Source organism: Pan troglodytes, chromosome 19 (genome assembly GCF_028858775.2).
Source record: "Pan troglodytes isolate AG18354 chromosome 19, NHGRI_mPanTro3-v2.0_pri, whole genome shotgun sequence".
Taxonomy (NCBI): Eukaryota; Metazoa; Chordata; class Mammalia; order Primates; family Hominidae; genus Pan; species Pan troglodytes.
This window is the reverse complement of record NC_072417.2, coordinates 30,572,600-30,596,484: the sequence shown is the minus strand read 5'-3', so window position 1 is coordinate 30,596,484 and position 23,885 is coordinate 30,572,600. Positions and strand designations below refer to the sequence as shown.

General features: G+C 40.8%; 1 protein-coding gene across 19 annotated transcripts in view; it reads right to left on the bottom strand.

The window, feature by feature from the left end:
- Window positions 1-23,885, bottom strand: part of ACACA (acetyl-CoA carboxylase alpha) — a 330,230-nt gene that overhangs the window by 210,335 nt on the left and 96,010 nt on the right. The window contains exon 1 of one of the 19 annotated variants that reach the window (XM_003953059.6): window positions 10,642-11,129. The exons of 17 other annotated variants lie outside the window; for them this stretch is intronic. In XM_003953059.6, coding sequence (XP_003953108.3) covers window positions 10,642-10,694 — 53 coding nt within the window. In that variant the 5' untranslated portion in view covers window positions 10,695-11,129. Of the gene's footprint in view, window positions 1-358; window positions 470-10,641; window positions 11,130-23,885 lie in introns of those variants that run through there. One more of the 19 variants, XM_054669957.2, reaches the window with a different exon arrangement.

Below are 23,885 nucleotides of genomic sequence, written 5' to 3'. Positions count from 1 at the left end.
AGACCAGCCTGACCAATATGGTGAAACCCCGTCTCTATTAAAATTACAAAAATTAGCCAGACGTGGTGGCAGGCGCCTGTAGTCCCAGCTACTTGGGAGGCTGAGCAGGAGAATCGCTTGAACCTGGGAGACAGAGGTTGCAGTGAGCCAAGATCACGCCACTGCACTCTAGCCTGGGTGACAGAGTTAGACTCCATCTCAAAAAAAAAAAACAAAAAACAAAAAAATCATTTAACTGTCCACATAAAACAGGTATATCTGGCTGTAAATTATTCCTCAATAAAGTTGGCTTTTAAAGAACTGTTATTAATGGTATTGAAAGGCAACACAGAGAATAAGGCTAAGGAAGTACCCACACCTTGAAAATCAGCAACTGTAAGTATGGCACAATCAAACATTTCTTCATCTGTCCTCATTATCTTCAACCCTCTAGGCACCTCCACTTCATATCCCACGAGTATTTCAAAGTCTGAGGATACAAAAATGTCAATCAAAATGCAAACTAGGACTGATCTTCTTAGGAACTTCCATTTTTCCATTACCCCATATACATTTAGATACCTAACCAATACCATGTGCTCTCCAGCAGTAATATAATCTACTCTATCACAACTTGGCTTTCTCAACAACAGGAATCCACCACTGCATTATAGTATTTTTGTCAGTACTACTCCAATTCATTCTTCAAAATGCAACTAAACTGTCAGTGCTCCCAGTGAGCCTTTGCTGATGGGGATCCTTCCAACTTCACCCCTTAAGGAGGTAGGTAACTGAGCTTCCTCTGTGCCACACCAGAACATGCACTTACATCTTTCCTCCCAATCACACTGGACTGTTACATGAGCTTAACACATCTGTTTTCCCTGATAAATGGTGTGTGTTCCTTGAGGTCAGATACTCTTATTCATCCCTTGAGGTCAGAGATTCTTATTTATTGCTGTATCTCCAGCACCAAAGGGTACCTGGCACAGATAGAAGCTGCTCAAACATCTTTGGGTGTTTTTTTTTTAGACAGAGTCTCACTCTGTCACCCAGGCTGGAGTGCAGTGGTCCAATCTCGGCTTATTGCAACCTCCGCCTCCCAGGTTCAAGCAATTCTTGTGCCTCAGCCTCCCAAGTAGCTGGAATTACAGGCATGTGCCACCACGCTCGACTAATTTTTTCTATTTTTAGCACAGACGGGGTTTCACCATGTTGGCCAGGCTGGTCTCAACTTCCTGGTCTCAAGTGATCTGCCCGCCTCAGCCTTCCAAAATGCTGGGATTACAAGTGGGAGCCACCACACCTAGCCTGCTCAAACATTTTTGAATGGTGATTATTATTTATTAATTATTGACAACTACACAAAATAACACTATTTCTGAGTACTCGCTATGGGACAGACACTATGCCAAGCTCTTCACATGCACTGGCATATTAATCCTTGCAATAATGCTATGATGTTTGAGCACCATTTTACAAGTGAGGCTCAGAGGGATTAGGTAACTTGCCCATGATCATTCACACAGCCAGAAGTAACAAAACAGATCTGAATTCAACCTTTCTGACTCTAAGTCCTTGAACTTGATACCCTACAATACTGCCTCAAGTTAACCTGCACTGAATGTAGTCACAGTTAATTATTCACTGTATATCCATGTAAATAATTATGTTTTTAGAGCAGGGGTATCCAATCTTTTTGCTTCCCTGGGCCACACTGGAAGAAGAATTGTCTTGGGCCACGTATAAAATACGCTAACACTGGCGGGCACAGTGGCTCTTGCCTGAATTCCAGCACTTTGGGAGGCTGAGGTAGGTGGACCACGAGGTCAAGATATCAAGGCCATCCTGGCCAACAAGGTGAAACCCCGTCTCTAATAAAAATACAAAAAATTAGTCGGGCATGGTGGCGTGTGCCTGTAGTCCCAGCTACTTGGGAAGCTGAGGCAGGAGAATCACTTGAACCTGGGAGGCGGAGGTTGCAGTGAGCCGAGATCACGCCACTACACTCCAGCCTGGCAACAGAGCAAGACTCCGTCTCAAAAAAAAAAAAAAAAAAAAAAACAACACTAACACTAATGATAGCTGATGAAACACACACACACACACACACACACACACACACACACACATCTCATAATATTTGTTTTTGTTTTTGTTTTGAGATGGAGTTTCGCTCTTGTTGCCCAGGCTGGAGTACAATGGTGCAATCTCGGCTCACCGCAACCTCCACCTCCTGGGTTCAAGCGATTCTCCTGCCTCAGCCTTCCCGAGTAGCTGGGATTACAGGCATGCACCACCATGCCCGGCTAATTTTGTGTTTTTAGTAGAGATAGGGTTTTTCTATGTTGGTCAGGCTGGTCTCGAGCTCCCAACCTCAGGTGATCCACCCGCCTCGGCCTCCCAAAGTGCTGGAATTACAGGTGTGAGCCACCGCACCTGGTCAAAAATCTCATAATATTTTAAGCAAGTTTATGAATTTGTGTTGGGCCTCATCCAAAGCTGTGTTGGGCCTCATCCAAAGCTGTCCTGGGCTACATGCAGTCCATGGGCAGTGATTTGGACGAGTTTACTTTAGAGCAAATACCAGGTGATGTTTCTTTAAAACAGTTTTTAGAGAACAAATTTCTTAGATCTTTGCTGCCCATGTCTTCCAATGTTTACATATAAGCCCCAAAAACATGCCGGTCATACTAACCATTACAAATCTCAATTCTCTCAAGAACTGAAAGAACACCTGATGATGTTATTAAATAAATGACTGATACGATTATACTAATCTGAGACGACATATACTAAATAAATGTAGTCTTAAAGTTATCAAAAAATTAAGATAAAATTAAACATGAAGGAAAGGGCAAGAGTAAAAGGCAGTGCCTTTTAGGAGAATTTTTTTTTTCATTGAAACTAAAAATGTGAAGATACTAGAATGTTAATTTGACTGCTCTAAGAAGTAATTTTTTAATGTTGCACAAAACATAGTATGAATGTCATATATTCAATTAAAAATGTGCTTATGCATCTAGTAAGCAAAGCTGAACTACCCTTGCGGAAATGTGTTACCTGTTCAATGGCCTAAGGGATAATAGGTAATTTTAAAGAGGGTGATACGAGCATTTGTAGAGCTCTGTATAACTGTATAACATCATGTAAATTTGTATGATTTTGTTTTGTGAATATAGTTTCAACTTGCTAAGTAAAGCAGTAAGGGGCAAACACTAAACTTACCAGTTAAAAAGCATTAAACAGTTAGACTTTGTAATGATAGTCTTTCAAGGTTTACCCTTGCTGCCATTATGCTGCTATGAAATTCTCAAAGCATCTTGAGAAAAACAAGCTTTGATTCCCCTTGGAACTTTCTAAACAGGGCAAAGTATATAAAGTCCTCTCAAGGGAAAGCCAGAAGTTAACAAAAAAAGGCATTCTATAAGCAAGTTAAAAGAAAGATCAGACTTTAAACATAAGCATTTTTCTGTGCATCATCCTGAAAGATTTCAAAATGAAAAGAAGAGAATAAAAAAGGATAAAGAGTTTAAGAAAGGCCAGGTGCGGTGGCTCACATCTGTAATCCCAGCACTTTGGGAGGCCAAGGTGGGAGGATGGCTTGAGGCCAGGAATTCAAGGCCAGCCTTGCCAACATGGCAAAACCACATCTCTACTTAAAAAAAACAAAAAAAAAATTAGCTGGGCGTGGTGGCGTGTGCCTGTGAAAGGAGCCGGGCACATTCCTCAGCCCCGGGCTCAAAACAAACAAGCCCAGTACAAACACAGCCCATCCTGCCATCCCACCACATATCGCCATATATCTCTCAAACTTCCTGAGCCCAGTACAAACACCACCAGGAAAGTCTCTGATAAGGGGACAGCCGTTCAAAGTTTTACTGAAAGAGCGGGAACCAAAAGAATTCCTTTGTTCCCCTGTAACTTTCAGGCTATAAAAAGCAAACACTCGCATTGTTCAGAGCCCTCTTGTATGCTGTGGAATGGAGGGACCAGGTTCGAACTGGTAGTAAAGATCCTTGCCGCTTGGCTTTGACTCTGGACTCTGGTGGTCTTCTTTGGGGAACTAACGGTCTGGGCATAACACCTGTAGTCCCAGCTACCTGGGAAGCTGAGACAGGAGAATCGCTTGAATCTGGGAGGCAGAGGTTGCAGTGAGCTGAGAGCGCACCACTGCACTCCAGCCTAGGCAACAGAGCAAGACTTAGTCTCAAAAAAAAAGAAATTGACTCTAGGCAAATGACCAATAAGTACTTCAGTGCCAGCACTATCCGTGCAAAACAGGAAACAAAGTGTGAAGCAATGCAAGCACATATGTGAAATTTGGCTCCACACTAAATCCGGCTTCATGCTTAACTATATATTAAAAAAACGGGCAAACTGCCAACACATTTTTTTTACAATACTTATTTTTACTTTAATCAAGACTAGGAACTTTAACTATGAAAATGTTAATTAGCCAAATTTCTCCAGTTCTCTATCAGGTTTTAAGGAATATTTTATTATCTAAACTTTTCCACATCTTTCTCCCCTCCTTACCGGTTCCTTACTACATTGTTTCATAAATAACCTTTTCAAATCTGTAATTTGAACTAACTTTTAGAAAACTTCTGAATTAGACAAAATTATTATTTTTTCTCACTAATCACACAACACTTTCTGGCACATTTTGTATACAGAATCATGTGTTAACTAGAATTCTTATCCTTAGTAACCTAAAACTTTAGTGAAACCCGAAAAAGCAAGAAATCCTGAACCATCAGAGATAAAAGCATTATAGATAAGAACAATTCCACAATTTGTAGAAACATATTTCCCCATGTCACAACCTTTTCTTAATTGGAACTGACCCAGACATTCAATGAGCATCAAAAATAATTTTAGGACTTTTTTTTTTTTTTTTTTTTTTGAGACAGAGTCTTGCTCTGTCCCCCAGGCTGGAGTGCAGTGGTGTAATCTCAACTCACTGTAACCTCCTCTTCCCAGGTTCAAGCAATTCTCCAGCCTCAGCCCCCCAGTAGCTGGGATTACAGGCACACACCACCATGCCCAGCTAATTTTTATATTTTCAGTAGAGATGGGGTTTCGCCACACTGGCCAGGCTGGTCTCAAACTCCTGACCTCGGGTGATCCACCCTCCTTGGCCTTCCAAAGTGCTGGGATTATAGGCATGAGCCACCATGCCTGGCCAAGATTTTAATTTACACAAAAAGATTACCTAAAACATTTATCCCATTCACTGTACTCAATTCTTTCATGTTTAACAGTTTATTTAGATAACTTCTATAAACGGAGATATCAGACACTATCATTTAAAGTTAGTTATTTCCTTGCTAACCATGTTTTTAATAGCCAGCGAACATAAGGTGCTCACCTAAACCTAAGTAACAGCCTTAAAGGTAAATACACTGGTATTTTTTTTTTTGCCAATAACTCAGAAGACTTAGTTAACAACATTAAGTTACTCTCATTCGTTGAAAAAAAAAAGGGCACACAAACCAAGATCATTTTATATGGGCTAAGTTAGTAGTTTTATAACCTTCCATGCCAAACATTGACATCTCAAAATATTTAGCAGAGGCAAATATAAAATCCAGACAAAGAATGTATTCTGACAATTCTGAAGGCATTTCTAGTTTTATTTTACTAATAATTTTAAACCCAGCTTGTTTAGTAAAGTTATACTCAAGTCACGTGAACTTGAAAATTGCTTAGACTTATTTACTTAATTTTTAAGTGCTCTTTTATTTATAAGCCAATTTGGTAGACACAACATGTAACAATAAGTGTGCATACAAATAAACACATCTAGACATGTATAGACGCACACAAACGAAGATTCAATCGCTTTTAACTTGGAATCTTAAGGCGTGAGATAGCAATACAAGCTTGGGGGGTTTTCCTTTGTTTGCCCCAACAGATAATCCAATGAAGGCTGTGAACCAAAATTTCAGATAAAGCAGTTTCCACAGCAGTTTGACACATGCAACTCCATCCCACTTTCCCATTCAACAGCAAGCTCCAGATTCCAAACAATATTGGGGCCAAACAGTATTGCAACTGTGAGAGAAAATTCTAAGGAGGGCTTAATACTAGACCTCAGAACTCTGCCTAGGGTGTCCCCTTTGGAGAAGTTGAGGTCTGGAGGATCCCTGGGCCGTCCCCCTTTGGGGTCCAGTCTTAGAGTGTCACACGTCTCTGACCCTAGGTGGGCACTGGTGCTGCTTAGCATGTTTTCCCTTCAGAGGCGATGGCCTACTATGAGGTTTCCTTTTGTCCCTGGATGAAGGCCTGGACTTCTGGCATCCTTATAATTTGATAAGGCCACACTTTCCCATGCTTCCTGTTCCACTAGAGTGATAGCCATGAACTGTAATGATAGGAACTGGAGGCTGGGTGAGTTTCTTTTGTCCTTAGCCAGTAGAGTAGGGGAAGGGAAGAATTTAGCATGAGAAAACAAGGTTTAAGTCACTGAAACAAATGCCAGCTCGCCCCAAGCTGTGCCACACGTAGGGATCAGGGACCACAACTGGAAAAGATAGAAAGGAGTCCTTCAGAGTGGCCCCGGCCAGAAACCTGCAGTTGCCTCTGTGTTTAGGTGCTGCCCACCAACCGTCCCAAGTTGGAAAGGAAAAGAGAGAGAGACTGAGATTCCCCTGTATGGAGCAGGAAAAACAAACAAGAAAAATAAACCCCAAACTTTGGGATTACCTCCTGGCTGGCTTGCCAAAATATGTTACCAGTGGAGGGTGTACAAGTTCTTGGTGTTTTGAACAAAGAATTGAACAAAACACACAAACAAAGCAGGGAAAGAATAAAGCAACAAAAGCAGAGACTTAACTGAAAATGAAAGCACACGGCCAGGCACAGTGGCTCACGTCTGTAATTCCAGCACTTTGGGAGGTAAATGTGGGGGGATAACATGAGGTCAGGAGTTCGAGACCAGCCTAGCCAACATGTTGAAACGTTGTCTCTACTAAAAATACAAAAATTAGGCCGGGCACAGTGGCTCACACCTGTAATTCCAACACATAGGGAGGCTGAGGCGGGCGGATCACGAGGTCAGGAGATCCAGACCATCCTGGCTAACACAGTGAAACCCCATCTCTACTAAAAAATACAAAAAATTAGCTGGGCGTGGTGGTGGGCGCCTGTAGTCCCAGCTACTCGGAAGGCTGAGGCATGAGAATTGCTTGAACCCGGGAGGCAAAGGTTTCAATGAGCCAAGATCGCACCACTGCACTCCAGCCTGGGCTAAAGAGCGAGACTCCATTTCAAAAAAATCAAAAAATTAAAATAAAAAATAAAAAAAAGAAAATGAAAGCACACTCTACAGGTTGGGAGCTGGCCCAAGCAAGCCAGCCACTCAAGGGTCTGATTACAGAATTTTCTGGGGTTTAAATACCCTCTAGAGATTTCCATTGTTACTTGGTATACACCCTGTGTAAATAAAGATGATGAAGTTACAAAGTCATTTATTCAGTGTATATCCTATGTAAAGGAAGAGGATGCTTCCTGTCATAACTTAAGTGCTTGTTTCCATTTGATTTAGTTCTAGGAAGTTCTTGGGTTCCCTGCCTCCAGGTCCTACTCGCTTGCATGATTCTCATTGTGTCCTCACAGAGTGGAAGGGGAAAGGCAGATCTTTGGAGCCTTTTTTTTTTTTTGAGACAGAGTCTCGCTCTCTCTCCCAGTCTGGAGTGCAGTGGTGCGATCTCGGCTCACTGCAAGCTCTGCCTCCTGGGTTCACACCATTCTCCTCCCTCAGCCTCCAGAGTAGCTGGGACTAGAGGCGCCCGCCACCACGCCCGGCTAATTTTTTGTATTTTTAGTAGAGATGGGGTTTCACCATGTTAGCCAGGATGGTCTCGATCTCCTGACCTCGTGATCCGCCTGCCTCGGCCTCCCAAAGTGCTGGGATTACAGGCATGAGCCACCGTGCCTCGCCTGGAGCCTATTTTATAAGGGCACTAATCCCATTCATGAGGGCTCTGCCCCATGATCTACTCAACTCCCAAAGGCCCCACTTCTTGATATAGTGGTAATTAGATTTCAACATATACATTTTTTGTGTGTGTGAGGCAGAGTCTCGCTCTGTAGCCCAGGCTGGAGTACAGTAGCACAATGTCAGGTCACTGCAACCTCCATCTTCCAGGTTCAAGCAATTCTCGTGCCTCAACCACCTGAGTAGCTGGGATTACAGGATCCTACCACCACACCCGGCTAATTTTTGTATTTTTAGTAGAGATGGAGTTTCGCCATGTTGCCCAGGCTGGTCTCGAACTCCTGGCCTCAGGTGATCTGCCCACCTCGGCCTCCCAAAGTGCTGAGATTACAGACATGAGCCACCGCGCCCAGCCTCAACATATAAATTTTGGCAAAGACACATTCAGACACTATATATTAATATATACTCATAGAGATATATATGCACGTTTTATTTCTATATGTATAGCCATGAGGTTTTTATATAAAAACTATGTTATATATAAAATACATTTAAGGCTGGGCGCGGTGGCTCACGCCTGTAATCCCAGCACTTTGAGAGGCCAAGGCGGGCATATCACCTGAGGTCGAGAGTTCGAGACCAGTCTGACCAACATGGAGAAACCCCATCTCTACTAAAAATACAAAATTAGTGGGGCATAGTGGTGCATGCCTGTAATCCCAGCTACTCGGGAGGCTGAGGCAGGGGAATCGCTTGAACCCGGGAGGCAGAGGTTGTGGTGAGCCAAGATCGCGCCATCACACTCTAGCCTGGGCGACAAAAGTGAAACTCCGTCTCGAAAGGAAAAAAAAAAAAAAAACCACACACACATGCGTGTGTGTACATATATATATGTATATATGTGTGTGTGTTTGTGTATGTATATGTGTGTGTGTGTGTGTGTGTGTATATATATATATATATATATATATATATATATACACTTTTTTTTTTGAGATGGAGTTTCGCTCTTGTCACCCAGACTGGAGTGTGATGGCGTGATCTCTGCTCACTGCAAATTCTGCCTCCTGGGTTCGCTTGATCAAGCAATTCTCCTGCCTTGGCCTCCCAAGTAGATGAGACTACAGGTGCCTGCCACCACGCCCAGCTAATTTTTGTATTTTTAGTAGAGACGGGGTTTCACCATGTTGGCCAGGCTGGTCTTGTACTCGTGACCTCAGGTGATCCACCCGCCTTGGCCTCGCAAAGTACTGGGATTACAGGCATAAGCCAACACTGTGCCCAGCCTATATATACATTTTTGAAATATATATTTATACATGTATATACATAAAAAATTTTGATACTATATTATATATATACACAAACATAGATTATATATATCTCAGTTACTTTGGAAAAAAAATTTTTAGAGATGGCTTCTCACTGTTGACCAGGCTGCAGTGCAGTGGCAGGAATATATCCCCCTGCAACCTCAAACTGCTGGGCTCAAGCAATCCTCTGGCCTCAGCCTCCAGAGTAGCTGGTACTACAGGCTCATGCCACTGCACTCAGCTATATTGTAGTTACTTTTATACCTCTTTGCCTCTCAGTGGAAGTTTTGCTTGGTTATCCCCTCAAAGGGTGGAAGAAGTGGTAAAAAAGAAAAAGGGGCAATTACAGAGGCAGTTGGGGGAAAAAAAGGAATGGAAAAGGATGATCTAAAGACAGATTTTGCCAACTCAGTGTTTTTTGTTTATTTTCTGTCTTTGCCTAAGTTTAGTTTAACTTTCAGTAATTTTCTTCAAAATAAAAACTCTACATTATAAAAACAAGCAAACAAAAAAGATAATGGAGGGATGCCAGGCACAGTGGCCTGTAATACCAACACTTCTGGAGGCCAAAGTGGCAGAATTGCTTGAGTATAGGAGTTTAAGACTAGCCTGGGCAACACAGTGAGACCCCATCTCTACAAAAAACTTGAAAAAAAAATTAGCCAGGCATGACGGTGCATGCCTGTAGTCCCAGCTACCGAGGAGGCTGAGGTGGGAGGATCACTTGAGCCCAGGAGTTCAAGGCTACTGTGAGCTATGACTGCGCCACTGCACAAGCAAATCATTCAAGTCTTTTATGTCAATTCTCTGCAGGGAGGTGCAGACCTGCAAGAGGCCTGAAGAAGGCCCAAGAAGGCCTGACTCATTTCCTCCTCAGCCTGAGTTCTAATGGCAATAAGAAAGGTCCCAAAGTGAAGGAGTTCGGCATCCTGAACAACTCTGTCTGACTACATACCACAATTACAGCAGGCACCTTTCCTAGCCCCAGACACACATTCTAAAAAAGTTTTCTGCAAAACTATACAATATCTTTCCTTTACAGCAGTTGAAGAGACTTCACTGGAAATACTAGCCAAATCCAGGGAGTAAATTTGATACATCTGAGGTTCCCTTCAGGAAATAATAGCACAGCAGGGTCTGCATGGGGTGCTTGTTTTCAAGGTAGCTAAAATATCACACATGGGCTCAGGGATCTTTTATTCAAATTCCCAATATAAAATAAAGGTTTAGACATTCAGGAGCCAATATGCCCATTTTTATTCATTTTCTTAAAAAAAAATAGCCTTCATTTTTTAAAGATAGAAAAAAAATGATCAAATAAATTTCAGGGCTTAGCTGTCAGTACCTTACTGTTTTTTTAAAGATATATATATTACCCAAATGTGGTAGCCTAACACTTACCTTTGAAGCATGTAATATCTCATTTCCTTATTTTCCTCTGGAGAACCCTCCATATCAAGATGGGAAAAGAATGGAAGCTTTTTCTTCAGATTTCGGCCTTGTAAACACAAGCCGCAGTTCCTCCTCCTGTTGCAGCTGCTTAAAACCCAGGAGGACAAGAGATACTGTGCCTTCTGCCTGGCTTCAGTCAGACTAGAATACTCCTGATGGCCTCAAACTATAGTCTTTTTGTCTAATTGTTCCCAATTTCCTTCTTTCCCCACCTTTCTCTTCCTTTTTGCATCTTCTCTCCTCCACACACTTAGCTTACACACAGAATTAGTTGATTTCCCAAGGGAAATGAGAGGAGCCAGGGAGAAATATAAAAGCTTGTTTAACTAGAAAGTACATCTTAGCAGCTCTCCTTTAGTTGCAGCAAACATTTTTAACAGCAGTCACTTTCTTCTGACAGTCAACGGAGAAAAGCTCCACTGCCTCTCCTGGCTGCCAGGAGCACATGACAAGGAAAGCCCAGGACAAAAAGACCAAATTTACAAGGACAATTAAGCCAAGAAAATAATGGGCTCGTGAAATCCAGAGGGAGGAGCACAGCTCGGTCTAAAGAGGTAATTTCTGAGATCCAATCAAAACAAATAATACCAATTATCAGACTGCACGGTGGGGAAAAGCAGGTCAGGTGGGAAAGTAAGCATGTAGAAAGGAAACACGCCACTACTAGGGAACTTAGAATCAAGTGTGAGCCACGATTCTAATTTTCAGGCCAAAGTAGTGGTATATATAGACACCTAAACTAAGGTTTTATGCACCAAAGCTTGAGAATAAGAATGGAGCTGGTACAAAAGGGATACAGAAAAGATTGTGGGTTAAACCCTTAAAAGGAAAAGAGACCCTGACAAATATTTTGGAGGTCTAACCCCCTTAAGCAGGGAAGAAAAATCCTGCCTAGAAAGACTACTTACTGAGACACATATATTACTATGAAAGCAAATTTGCCACAGACAGATCTCTTAAAGAAATAAACACTAGCTGAATGTTATCTTGTAATATCTTCCTGTTTTTAGCTTTTACTTAAGTAGATGCTCATGATATTCTGTGTATTAGGAGAAAAATCAACGGCAAAAGACTCTAAAGGCTTAGAATCTATAGAATGACAACTTCCTGAGGCAAGTCCTCAGGCCTGTACACCAAATCTAACCTGAATCATGAACCATAAAAATTTATTCCCATCAAAATGCTGGATAGAAATAGTTAACAATCTGATGCCAACCACGCTGAGAATATATTAAGCTTCCAGAAAAACCTTCAAAAACAGAAGTACACAAATGACCTGGAGCATAAATAATCAGATAAAAGATAAATGATTACAACAAACAAACATTGATCTGAAGGACATTCGGGCAACTTAAGTTGTAAAGACTCAAGTTGCCCAAATTTGAAAGCAACTCAATCAGGCCACCCAACATGACAACCAGCTATAATAAAAAATGGAAGTCCTGGTTGTTCTCTGGTCTGTACTTCACATCATCCCTTCCACAATGTGCCAATGCCCATCAAGTTAGTGAAGTTTACTTTCCCTTTAAAGAACCAAGCTGACACAGAGGAGCCCTTCTATCTTTACGTCTCTTCAGAATAACCTGTCTCAAAAATAGAGCACTGCAGCCTTTGTTCAGGACAGTTCAGTAGCCACAGATGAGAAGCTGCTCAATTTTACACACACTTAAGTGTCTACAAAACAAACTTGTTATACAAGTTCACCATTCAAAAATGCAAATAAAGCACTAAGTGTAAAAATAAGGCAGACTATTTTGCACTCAACTATATCAGAAAAATATACTAAAGAGGCACACTCAATAATCGAGTTTATGCTTCCTTTCACCAAACGGATCTTTCTACGACAACCAAACACTAACTCAGCATACCCAGGTCCAAAAGCAAAGCTAGAGATCTATATAGATCTTTTATGGACACTGCTGCTCACAATCTTTCTCTAATATTAGAATACAAGAAATAAAAAGCCACATTCATTTCTCCAAATTTAAAGCATCCCCCTTTTAATCTACCATGAACAGTGTCCAACATAGACACATACCTGGCACAAAATCCAACTAGAAGCCCACACTGATCCCAGCATTGTAACATGCCAAACACCAAGGATGACGTAGCAGTTTACCCGGCAGACAGTGATGCATTCGCTAGCTTGACTGCAACGCAGTCTGAGTTATACTGCAGCACACACACTGTGAGAGACTGTTTTACATTGGGCTTTTACAAGCAGAGAAATCTTGGATCAAGGATGTGTCTCTGTCAAAAAATCAAGTGACCACATATTTAAAGGTTTCTTTGTGGACTCTAAATTCTGATCCATTGACCTATATGCCTAGCCTTGAAGCAATGCCACATGGTCTTGATAACTGTGACTTTATAGTAGGTTTTGAAATCAGGTAGTATGAAGACCTCCAACTTCACATTCCCTTTTCAAAAGTGTTTTGGCTATTCTAGGTCCTTTGTTTCCATGTAAATTTTAGGATCGGCTTGTCAAATTCTAGAAAGAAAAAGAAAGGCTGCTGGAAATTTGATATGGACTGTGAATTTATGATCAATTTAAGGAGAACTGCTGTCTTGACAATATTGAGTCCTCTAATCCATGAACATGGACTGCCTCTCCATTTATTTAGATTTTATTTCTTTTTTTTTTTTCTTTTTTGAGATGGAGTCTTGCTCTGTCTCCCAGGCTGGAGTGCAGTGGCACGATCTCCACTCACAACCTCTGCCACCTGGGTTCAAGCAATTCTCCTGCCTCAGCCTCCCAAGTAGCTGGAACTAAAAGAACACCACCACGCCCAGCTAATTTTTTGTATTTTTATTAGAGACAGGGTTTCACCATGTTGGACAGGCTGGTCTGGAACTCTTTTTTTTTTTTTTTTCAGACAGGGTTTCACTCTTGTGACCCAGGCTGGAGTGCAATGGCACAATCTCGGCTCACTGCAATCTGCAACCTCCACCTCCCGGGTTCAAGCGATTCTCCCGCCTCAGCCTCCCGAGTAGCTGGGATTACAGGTGCCTGCCACCATGCCAGGCTAATATTTGTATTTTTAGTAGAGATGGGGTTTAAGCATGTTGGCCAGACTGGTCTCGAACTCCTGACCTCAGGTTACCCACCCACCTCAGCCTCCCAAAGTGCTGGGATTACAGGCGTGAGCCACCGCACCCGGCCGGTCTGGAACTCTTGACCTCAGGTGATCCATCCGCCTCAGCCTCTGGGTTTGGGATTACAGGCGTGAGCCACCACACCTGGCTGATTTTATTTAATTTCTGTCAGCAATGTTCCACAAGTTTTAGTGTATAAGTCTTATACCTTTTTTGCTCAATTTATTCCTATTTTATTCTTTTTAATGCTATCATGAACAGAATATTTTCTTAATTTCATTTTTGGATTGTTCATTTCTAGCTAGCATATAGAAATATACTTAACTTTTCTATATAGATCTTACACCCTGTGATCTTGATAAACTCATTTAAAATTTTTTTGTTAACAATTTTACTGAGATACAATTCACATACCATACGTTTCACCCACTTAAAGGGTACAATTCAATAGTTTTTAGTATATTCACATAGTTATGAACTATCATCACAATAAATTTAAGGACATTTTCATTTCATTATATGTGTCATTTTTTTGAAGAGACGAGGTCTTGCTATGTTGCACAGGCTGGACTTAAACTCCTAGGCTCAAGCAATCCTCCTGCCTCAGCCTCCCAGGTAGCTGGGACTACAGGCACGTGCACCACGCATGGCAATTTTAGAACATTTTTATTACCCCCAAAAGAAACCCCATGCCCAGTAGCAGCCACTCCTCATTTCTCCAATATGCTCCCCAATCCTAGCCAACCACTAATCTGCTTTATGTCTTTATAGATTTGCCTATTACAGACATTTCATATAAATGGAATAATATGTGGCCTTTTGTGACTGGCTTCTTTCATTTAGCATAATGTTTTCAATGCTGTAGCATATATCAGTACTTCGTTTCTTTTTATGGTTGAATAATATTTCAATGTGTGGACACACCATATTTTGTTTATACATCATCAGTTAATGGATATTGGGTTGTTTCCATTTTGTGGCTCTTATTAATAATGTTATGAACATTCATGTATAAACTTTTATGTGGACATATGCTTTCCTTTCTCTTGGGTATACAATAAGGAGTGAAGCTGCCAGATCATATGGTTCATATGGTGAGAGTTTAGTTTTATAAGAAAGTGTGAAATTAGCTGGGCACAGTGGCTCACGCCTATAATCCTAGCACTTTGGGAGGCCGAGGCAAGCGGATCACTTGAGATCAGGAGTTCAAGACCGGCCTGGCCAACATGGTGAAACCCCATCTCTACTAAAAATACAAAAATTACCTGGGCATGGTGGCAGGCACCTGTAATACCAGCTACTCAGGAGGCTGAGGCAGGAGAATCGCTTGAACCCAGGAGGCGGAGGTTGCAGTGAGCCAAGATCGCGCCACTGCATTCCAGCCTGGGCAACAGAGCGAGACTCCGTCTCAAAAAAAAGAAAGTGTCAAATTATTTTCCAGAGTGGCTGTATCATTTTACATTCCCACCAGCAATGTACAAGAAATCCAATTTTTCTGCATTCTCACAAACCTTTGGTATTGTGTCTATTTCTTATTTTAGGCATTCTGATAAGTGTGTAATGATATCTCATTGCTATTTTAATTTGCATTTTCCTAATACTAATTAATATTTGCATTTTCCTAATACCTAATAACTATTAGATAATTATAAAACATCTTTTCATGTGCTTATTTGCCATAGGTATATCCTCTTTGGTTTCATTTGCTTATTTTTAAAAATCATTTCTCTTTTCTTATTGAGAATTTCTATTTATTTTATTTTTAATTTTTTGAGACAGAGTCTTGCTCTTTTGCCCAGGCTGGAATGCAGTGGTGCAAACACTCAATATGCTCAAGCGATCCTCCTGCCTCAGCCTCCCAAGTAGCTGGGACCACAGACATATGCCACCATGCTCAAATAATTTTAAAATTTTTGTAGAGATGGAGTCTCAAATTCCTGGGCTCAGGAAATCCACCCCGCTTGCCTCCCAAAAGCACTGGGGTTACAAGCATGAGCCACTGCGCTCAGCTGAGAAGTTCTATTTATTGATTCATTGTTGTTATGCTTAAAAAAACAGTATTTAAGGGGCCAGGTGCGGTGGCTCATGCCTATAATCCCAGCACTTTGGAAGGCAGAGGCGGGCAATAACCTGAGGTCAGGAGTTCGAGACCAGCCTGACCAACGTGGAGAAACCCCATCTCTACTAAAAATACAAAATTAGCTGGGCGTGGTGGTGCACGCCTGTACCAGCTACTCGGGAGGCTGAGGCAGGAGAATTGCTTGAACCCGGGAGGCAGAGGTTGCGGTGACCAAGATTGTGCCATTGCACTCCAGCCTGGGCAACAGGAGCGAAACTCTGTCTCAAAAAAAAAAAAATAGTATTTAAGATGGGGCACAGTGGCTCACACCTGTAATTCCAGAGATTTGGGAGGCCAAGGCAAGAAGGTCACTTGAGGCCAGGAGTTCGAAACCAGCCTGGGCAACATGGTAAGACTCTGTCCCTATAAAATATAAAAATAAAAATAAATAAATATGTTTTTAAAAATTATTTAAACATGTTTTCCTTTAGGTCTTCGAACACATTTACAGTCGCTACTTTGAAATCTTTGTTAAATCCAGTATCTAGGGACACTTGTAGATAATTTCCATTGACTTTTTTCCTAAACATGGGTCACATTTTCCTGTATCTTTACATGTCTCACGGCTTTTTAATTAAAAATTGAATATAACCTGTCATGGGATTAGAAAACAAATTATGCATATGAACAATTTACAAATTGAACATATGAACAATTTGGATTCTGATTTCTTTCACCCATGAAAATTGTTGTTACTACAGTTTGTTTTTTTCTTTCTTGGCTTAATCATTTGCCTGAGCTAAATCTGTGAATTCTGTTTCCCTAACAGTGTGCAGCCATTGATGTCTCAGCTCATTTTCTTTTTATTTCTTGGTTTTATGTTTAAATGTGGCTTTTGAGGAGTCACCCCTATGTCTGTGTAGCCAATGATTAGATAGAGTTTATGCTCATATACTTAAAGCTAGAAAGGCTTTTATCCTCTGTTTATGTGTCTGGAGTATGGGGGATATAGAGTAGTGCATTCAAAGTTCAGGTTTTTCAAGTCTGCCCTAGCTGTTACTTTCCGTTGGGCCTTATCATGTCTCTTCTGTGCATGTACATGCCTCAGCCTGCAATATGCTTGCCACAACCACAAACAGGCCTCAGTCTGGCAAAGTCACTGGCCTGTGCCACTCACCCACTGCCAAGTGGTCACTTCTCTCAACAATGCCATTGAGCATGGACATCATCCACCACCCAAACTGAGTAAACTCCCTTCAATCACAGCATCAAAGCAGCTGGTCTTCATGGTCTACCCACATTGGTAAAACTTTCATGACAAATCAGCTGGGGAAAGGGGAATAGGAACAATCCCAGACAAGAATACCACAAACTCCTACTGTTTTACGGAATTTTAGCAGTTTTTTTTTTTTTTTTTTTTTGAGACGGAGTCTTGCTTTGTCGCCCGGGCTGGAGTGCAGTGGCACTATCTCGGCTCACTGCAAGCTCCGCCTCCTGGGTTCACACCATTCTCCTGCCTCAGCCTCCCAAGCAGCCGGGACTACAGGTGCCCGCCACCATGCCCGGCTAATTTTTTGTATTTTTAGTAGAGACGGGGTTTCACCGTGTTAGCCAGGATGGTCTCAATCTCCTGACCTTGTGATCCGCCCACCTCGGCCTCCCAAAGTGCTGGGATTACAGGCGTGAGCCACTGCACCCGGCCAGCAGTTTTTTAATCATAAAATTCTCTCAAATTATTGTATGCCTTTTGGTTGATTTCAAGAGTGTTAAAATGGTTAATTTTGTCAAGTTTGTCAATCTTCATAATTGGTTTTTGTGTTGAAGATCTGCCAGTCTCCTCATTCAGCTATACCTGGAAGTCCTCCCTGTTTTATTTACTTTTTAATGACCGATATAACTTCATACAATGAAGTGGAAAAATCTTAAGTATAAAACATATATATGTAAAATTAATATATATATAGCCATATAACCAATCACCTCATTAAGATACAGAATATTTCCAGAGTCCCAGAAGGCTTACTTGTGTCCCTTCCTAGTCAATATTCTCCCTTAAAGGTAAAGACTACTCTGACCTTTTATAACCATTGATCAGTCTTGTTTACTCTTGAACTTCATATATATAGTGTTATATAATGTATGTACTTTAATGTCTGACTTCTTTTGATCAATATTATGTGTATAAAATCTTTTTTTTTTTTTTTTTTGCAATGGAGTCTTGCTCTGTCACCCAGGCTGGAGTGCAGTGGCGCACTCTCGGCTCACTGCAACCTCTGCCTCCTGGGATCAAGGGATTCTCCTGCCTCAGCCTTCCAAGTAGCTGGGATTAGAGGTGAGCACCACCACACCCAGGTAATTTTTTTTGTATTTTTACTAGAGATGAGGTTTCACCATTTTGGCCAGGCTGGTCTCGAACTCCTGGCCTCAACTGATCCTCCCACCTCGGCCTCTCAAAGTGCTGGGATTACAGGCATGAGCCACCATGCCTGGACTTATGTGTATAAAATTTATGTATGCTTACCACTTGGTTGAATTTATGGAAAAAAAAATTCACCCATGTTGTGATACAGCAGTAGTTTGTTCATTTTCATTTCTGTATGGTATTCCATCATATGATATACCATGATTTACTTACCTATTCTACTATTCACAGACATTTGGGTTGTTTATGAATTTTGACAATATTTGCTTATTTTTGATGGATAAATGAACTAATTTCCTCTGGGAATATACACTAAAATGAAATTGCTTACTAGTGAGGTATGTGCATGTTTAGCTTTAAATGATACTGCTAAATAGTTTTCTAAAGTGGCTGTACCAATTCATATTAATACCAGTGATGTGTAAGAGTCAGTGTGTTCCACTTCCTTGCTAACACTTGATATTGCTCGTTTTTTAATTTTACCTTTTTTGGTTGGGATATGTGTTTAACTCATTGTAATTTTAATTTGCAAATCCCTGATGACTAGTAATATTGAGCACCTTTTCATATACTTACTTGACATTTGGTATCTTCTTTTGAAGTGCCTGTTGAAGTCTTTTCCCCATATTTCTATTGTGTTGAATGTCTTTTTTCTTATTGTTTTGTTTTGTTTTGCTTTGTGTTTGAGACAGAGTCTCGCTCTATCCCTCAGGCTGGAGTGCAATCTCAGCTCACTGCAACCTCCACCTCCTAGGTTCAAGTGGTTCTCGTGCCTCAGCCTCCCAAGCAGCTGATACTAAAGGCGTGTGGCACCATGCCTGGCTAATTTTTTATATTTTTAGTAGAGATGGGGTTTCATAATGTTGCCCAAGCTGGCCTCAAACTCCTGAGCTCAGGCAATCCATCCACCTTGGCCTCCCAAGGTGGTAAGATTATAGGTGTGAGCCACTGTGCCCAGTCATAAGATCCTTATAGTAGGATATTTTAATATTCTTCTTCAGCAACTGATATAACAAGCAGAAAAAAAAAATCAAAGACACAGAAGAACAACAAACTGAAAAACTGAACATATATAGAACCTATAATCACCAACTGCAACATATACATTCATTGCAAGTGTTTATGAAACTTTATCAAAATAGACCATATACTAAGCCATAAAGTATCAATAAATTTCAAAGGTCTGAAATCACATAGCATATATGCTCTGAACACAATGGATTACACTAAAAATCAATAACAAAGGTAATAAAATCCACAAGTGTCTTGATATATTTCTAAACAATTTATGAGTCAAAAAATCACAAGGAAATTAAGAAAATATTTTAATTGAATAATAATGAAAATGTATATCAAAGCTTGAGGAATATAATAAGATGAATTTATGAGTGAATACAGAGATAAAGAGATGGATATCAACAAAGCCAGAAGTTAATTCTTTGAAAAGGAACTGAATTGATAAATTTCTACTAAGACTGATAAAAATAAAAGAAAAAAATGCTAATTGCCAATATCAGGAATGAGGACAAGGGAATCACTATAAATCCTACAGACATGAAAAACAAGCATATTATTACAAACTTTACGCCAATAAATTTGAAATGTTAGAAAAAAATTGATAAATTTCTTAACAACTTTACATTCCACCCAGAAAGACATGAAAATCTGAATAATCCTAAATCTACTACAGAAATCAAATACATAATATGTATAATTTAAAAACTACTAGCCAGGTGTGGTGACTCACGCCTGTAATCCCAGCACGTTGGAAGGCCAAGGCAGGTGGATCATTTGAGGTCAGGAGTTTGAGATCAGCCTGGGTAATATGGTGAAACCCTGCCTCTACTAAAAATACAAAAATTAGCTGGCTTAGTGGTGCACGCCTGTAATCCTAGCTACTCAGGAGACTGAGGCACAAGAACTGCTTGAACCTGAGAGGCGGAGGTTGCAGTGAGCCAAGATTGCGCTACTGCCCTCAAATAAAATAAAATAAAAATGAAAATGGAAAAACAAAAACTACTACTATTATCTTTTGTGACTGTTCCCAATCAATCTTTATACCTCTACCATTTATTCACAAGTATTTATTTTATGTTTTTATTTACTTTGTAGAAACAGTCTTGCTCTGTTGCCTAGGCTGGAGTACAGTAGCATGATCATAGTTCACTGCGGCCTTAAACTCTTGGGGGCTAAAACAGTCCTCTCGCCTCAGCCTTCCGAGTAGCTAGGAATACAGGCATGCAACACCATGCCCAGCTATTAAAAAAATTTTTTTTTTGTAGAGTATAGGTCTCTCTATGTTGCCCAGGCTGGTCCCAAATTCCTGGGCTCAAGCAAACCTCCTGCTTTAGTCTCCCAAAGCGCTGGGATTACAGGCATGAGCCACGATGCCTGGCTTCAACAAGTATTTATTGAGTGACTATTATATGCTATAGAAAATGATGAGTATACAGCTATAAACAAAATATATGGCTTCTGTGCTCATGTTACAGTATAATGGAGACAAGAAATCAAATAAATATATTACTAAAAACATTTCAAATTGTGATAAATGCTATTGCAATGGGAAAAAAAGGAACATTGTAACAATAGAGCCTCTTTGGGGAAATGATATTTGATCTGAAACCTAAAGGATAAAGACCTCAAGTGATCAAAGAGAGTGAAAGTGAATTCTAGGCATAAGGACCAGTGCATGTGGCCTTGAGATAGGAAAAATATTGGACTACTATCTTTTCAAGGGAACTGAAAGGCCAGTATGATTGAAGCCCTGTCAGCAAATGGAAGTTGACAGAAGTCAGATCATTCAGGGTCTCATGAGCTGAGTTAAAAATTTTGTATCTAGGCCAGGTGTAGTGGCTTACACCTGTAATCCCAGCACTTTGAGAGGTGAAGGCGAGAGGATCACTTGAGTCCGAGACTTTGAGACCAGCCTGGGCCACATAGTGAGAACACATCTCTACAAAAAAATTTAAAAATTATCCAAGCAGGGTGGCATGCACCTATTGACCCAGGTACTTGGGAGTCTGAGGCTTGAGCCCAGAAGCTTGAGGCTGCAGTGAGTCCTGTTTGCACTACTCCAGCCTGGGTGACAGAGCAAGACCCTGTTTCAAAACAAAAACAGAAAAACTAGAATTTTGTATCTTACGCTATGTGCAGCAAGAAATAAGGAGGCAAAAGTATAATACAGACAGGAAATCTAGTTAGGTGATCATTCTAGTAGTCCAAGCAAGAGCTGACGTGCTAAGGCTTCGACTAAGGTGATTGCAAGTGAAGGTACTGGGGTCAATACTGGAGACATAATCAACCAAACTGAAGTACAATTCCCAGGTTTTTTGGTTTGAGCAGAGTGGCTGGAGGTGCTATTTAGTGAGATGTAGAAGATTGGGGGAGGATCAAATTTATGAAGAAGATAGGGGAAATCAAGAATTTAATGTCTATAAGACATTCAAATGAAAATGTCATATGAATAGGTGAACATAACAAGTGATCTCAGAGGATAGGTCTGGGATGGATATTATAAATTTGGGAATCATCAGCATATAAGCAGTAGCAAAGGGATGAATTTTATACATAGAAAATGTGGCTGGATACAGTGGCTCACACCTGTAATCCCAGCACTTTGGGAGGCAGAGGCAGGTGGATCACCTGAGGTCAGGAGTCCAAGACCAGCCTGGCCAACATGGTGAAACCCTGTCTCTACTAAAAATACAAAAAATTAGCCAGGCATGATGGTGGGCGCCTGTAATCCCAGTTACCTGGGAGACTGAAGCAGGAGAATCACTTGAACCCAGAGGCAGAGGTTGCAGAGAGCCAAGATTGCAACATTGCACTCTACCCTGGGCAACAGAGCGAGACACCATCTCAAAAAAAAAAAAAAAGAAAGAAAGAAAATGTATATCAAGTAAAAAGATAAGAAGGACCAGAACCAAGCAATGAAAGTATTCAACACTCAAAGGCTGCATGAAAGCAGAAGGACTTGCAAGGGAGACTGGAGATTGGTAAGAGTAGAATGGAGGTAACACAGGAGTCATGAAAGTGTAGTCTTTAGCAGAAAAGAAGGCATGTGTTTCAAGAAAAAAGTAGTCACTTGTATGGAACTGTTGAGAGACTTAGAAGGATGAGAACTGAAAAGCATCCACTGATTTAGCAATACAGTAGTCATTAGTGGTTTTTACGAGAGCAGTTTCAATAGCATAGTTGGGCAGAGGACAGAACAGAATAGCTTTAAGAATGAATGGGAGATGAGGAAGTAGGGATAGCACTTCTGAAAATCTTGACCATAAAATGGGGCAGAGAGATAAGGCAATAATCCAAAGGGAATGTGGCTATCAAAAAAAGGCCTTCTATAAAGATGGAAGAAATCAGAGTGCTTGGAACACTTCTCAGGACCCTCCCTCCTTTGGTCATCCTCTGTTCCAAGCACTTGGAACACTTCTCAGGAAAGAAGGAAAAATGTTGTCAGCATTGTTCTGGGTTACAAAACACACACACACACAAATACACACACACACATACACACACATGCATGAAGAAAAAATGAGAAGGAGAATACAGATAAAAGTAAGTTTGAAATGAGGTGTTAGAAGAATTACTATATAGTCTCTATTTTCTTAATAAAATAATGTGGCAAAGCTATAAATTAAAAGTGTCTAGAAGAGGCAGGAAATGGCACAAATGGAACTGCTGGTTTAAGGACAATGGAGAAAAAATGAAATTACTGTTGCAGAAAATGGAAGGCCAAATTACCAGAAGAGAAAAACAATATAGGAGAAAGAACAAGAAAAGCTTCATATTAGTTGGGCATGGTGGCGCGCACCTGTAATCCCAGCTACTCGGGAGGCTGAGGCAGGAGAATTGCTTGAATCCAGGAGGTGGAGTTTGCAGTGAGCCAAGATCGTGCCACTGCACTCCAGCATGGGTGACAGAGCAAGACCCTGTCTCAAAAAAAAAAAAAAGAAGAAGAAGAAGGAGAAGAGAAAAAAGAAAAGCTTCATAGCACAGGCAGCATTTCAGAAGGTCCTTAAAGACTGATGACCTCAGATGGGCATGGTGACTCACACTTGTAATCCTAGCATTTGGGAAACTGAGGTGAGGAGATCACTTGAGGCCAGGAGTTTGAGACCAGCCTGGACAACATAGCAAGACTTCATCTCATTAAAAAGAAAAAAAGGAGTGATGACCTCCAAGGGTAAATGGAATTTCAACAGTCAGGGAAATGGCATTTCAATAAGGATACATGACAAAGAGAGACACAGGAAAAGAGACTGAGACACAAATAGAATGATCAAAGGACATAAAGATGGAAAGTATATGGAATTTTAGGAAACAGGCAATTGTCTACTGCAACTGGAATAAGCAAAGAGGGAAAAAACACTGGGTAGAAACAAGACTGGAAAAATCAGCTGTGGCCTAATTGTGGAAGAATCTGAATACCATGACTGAATGCCTCCACCACTTATTAGGTAGGTAAATTACATAATCTCTCTGAGCCTGTATCCTCCTCTTCTGGAAAATGGAGATAATTAACGCCTATTTTACAGGACTGACTGTTGTTTGGTTACATAAGATAAATATTGAAAGCACTTAGTGCTTAACTCACGGTAAATGCTCAATAAA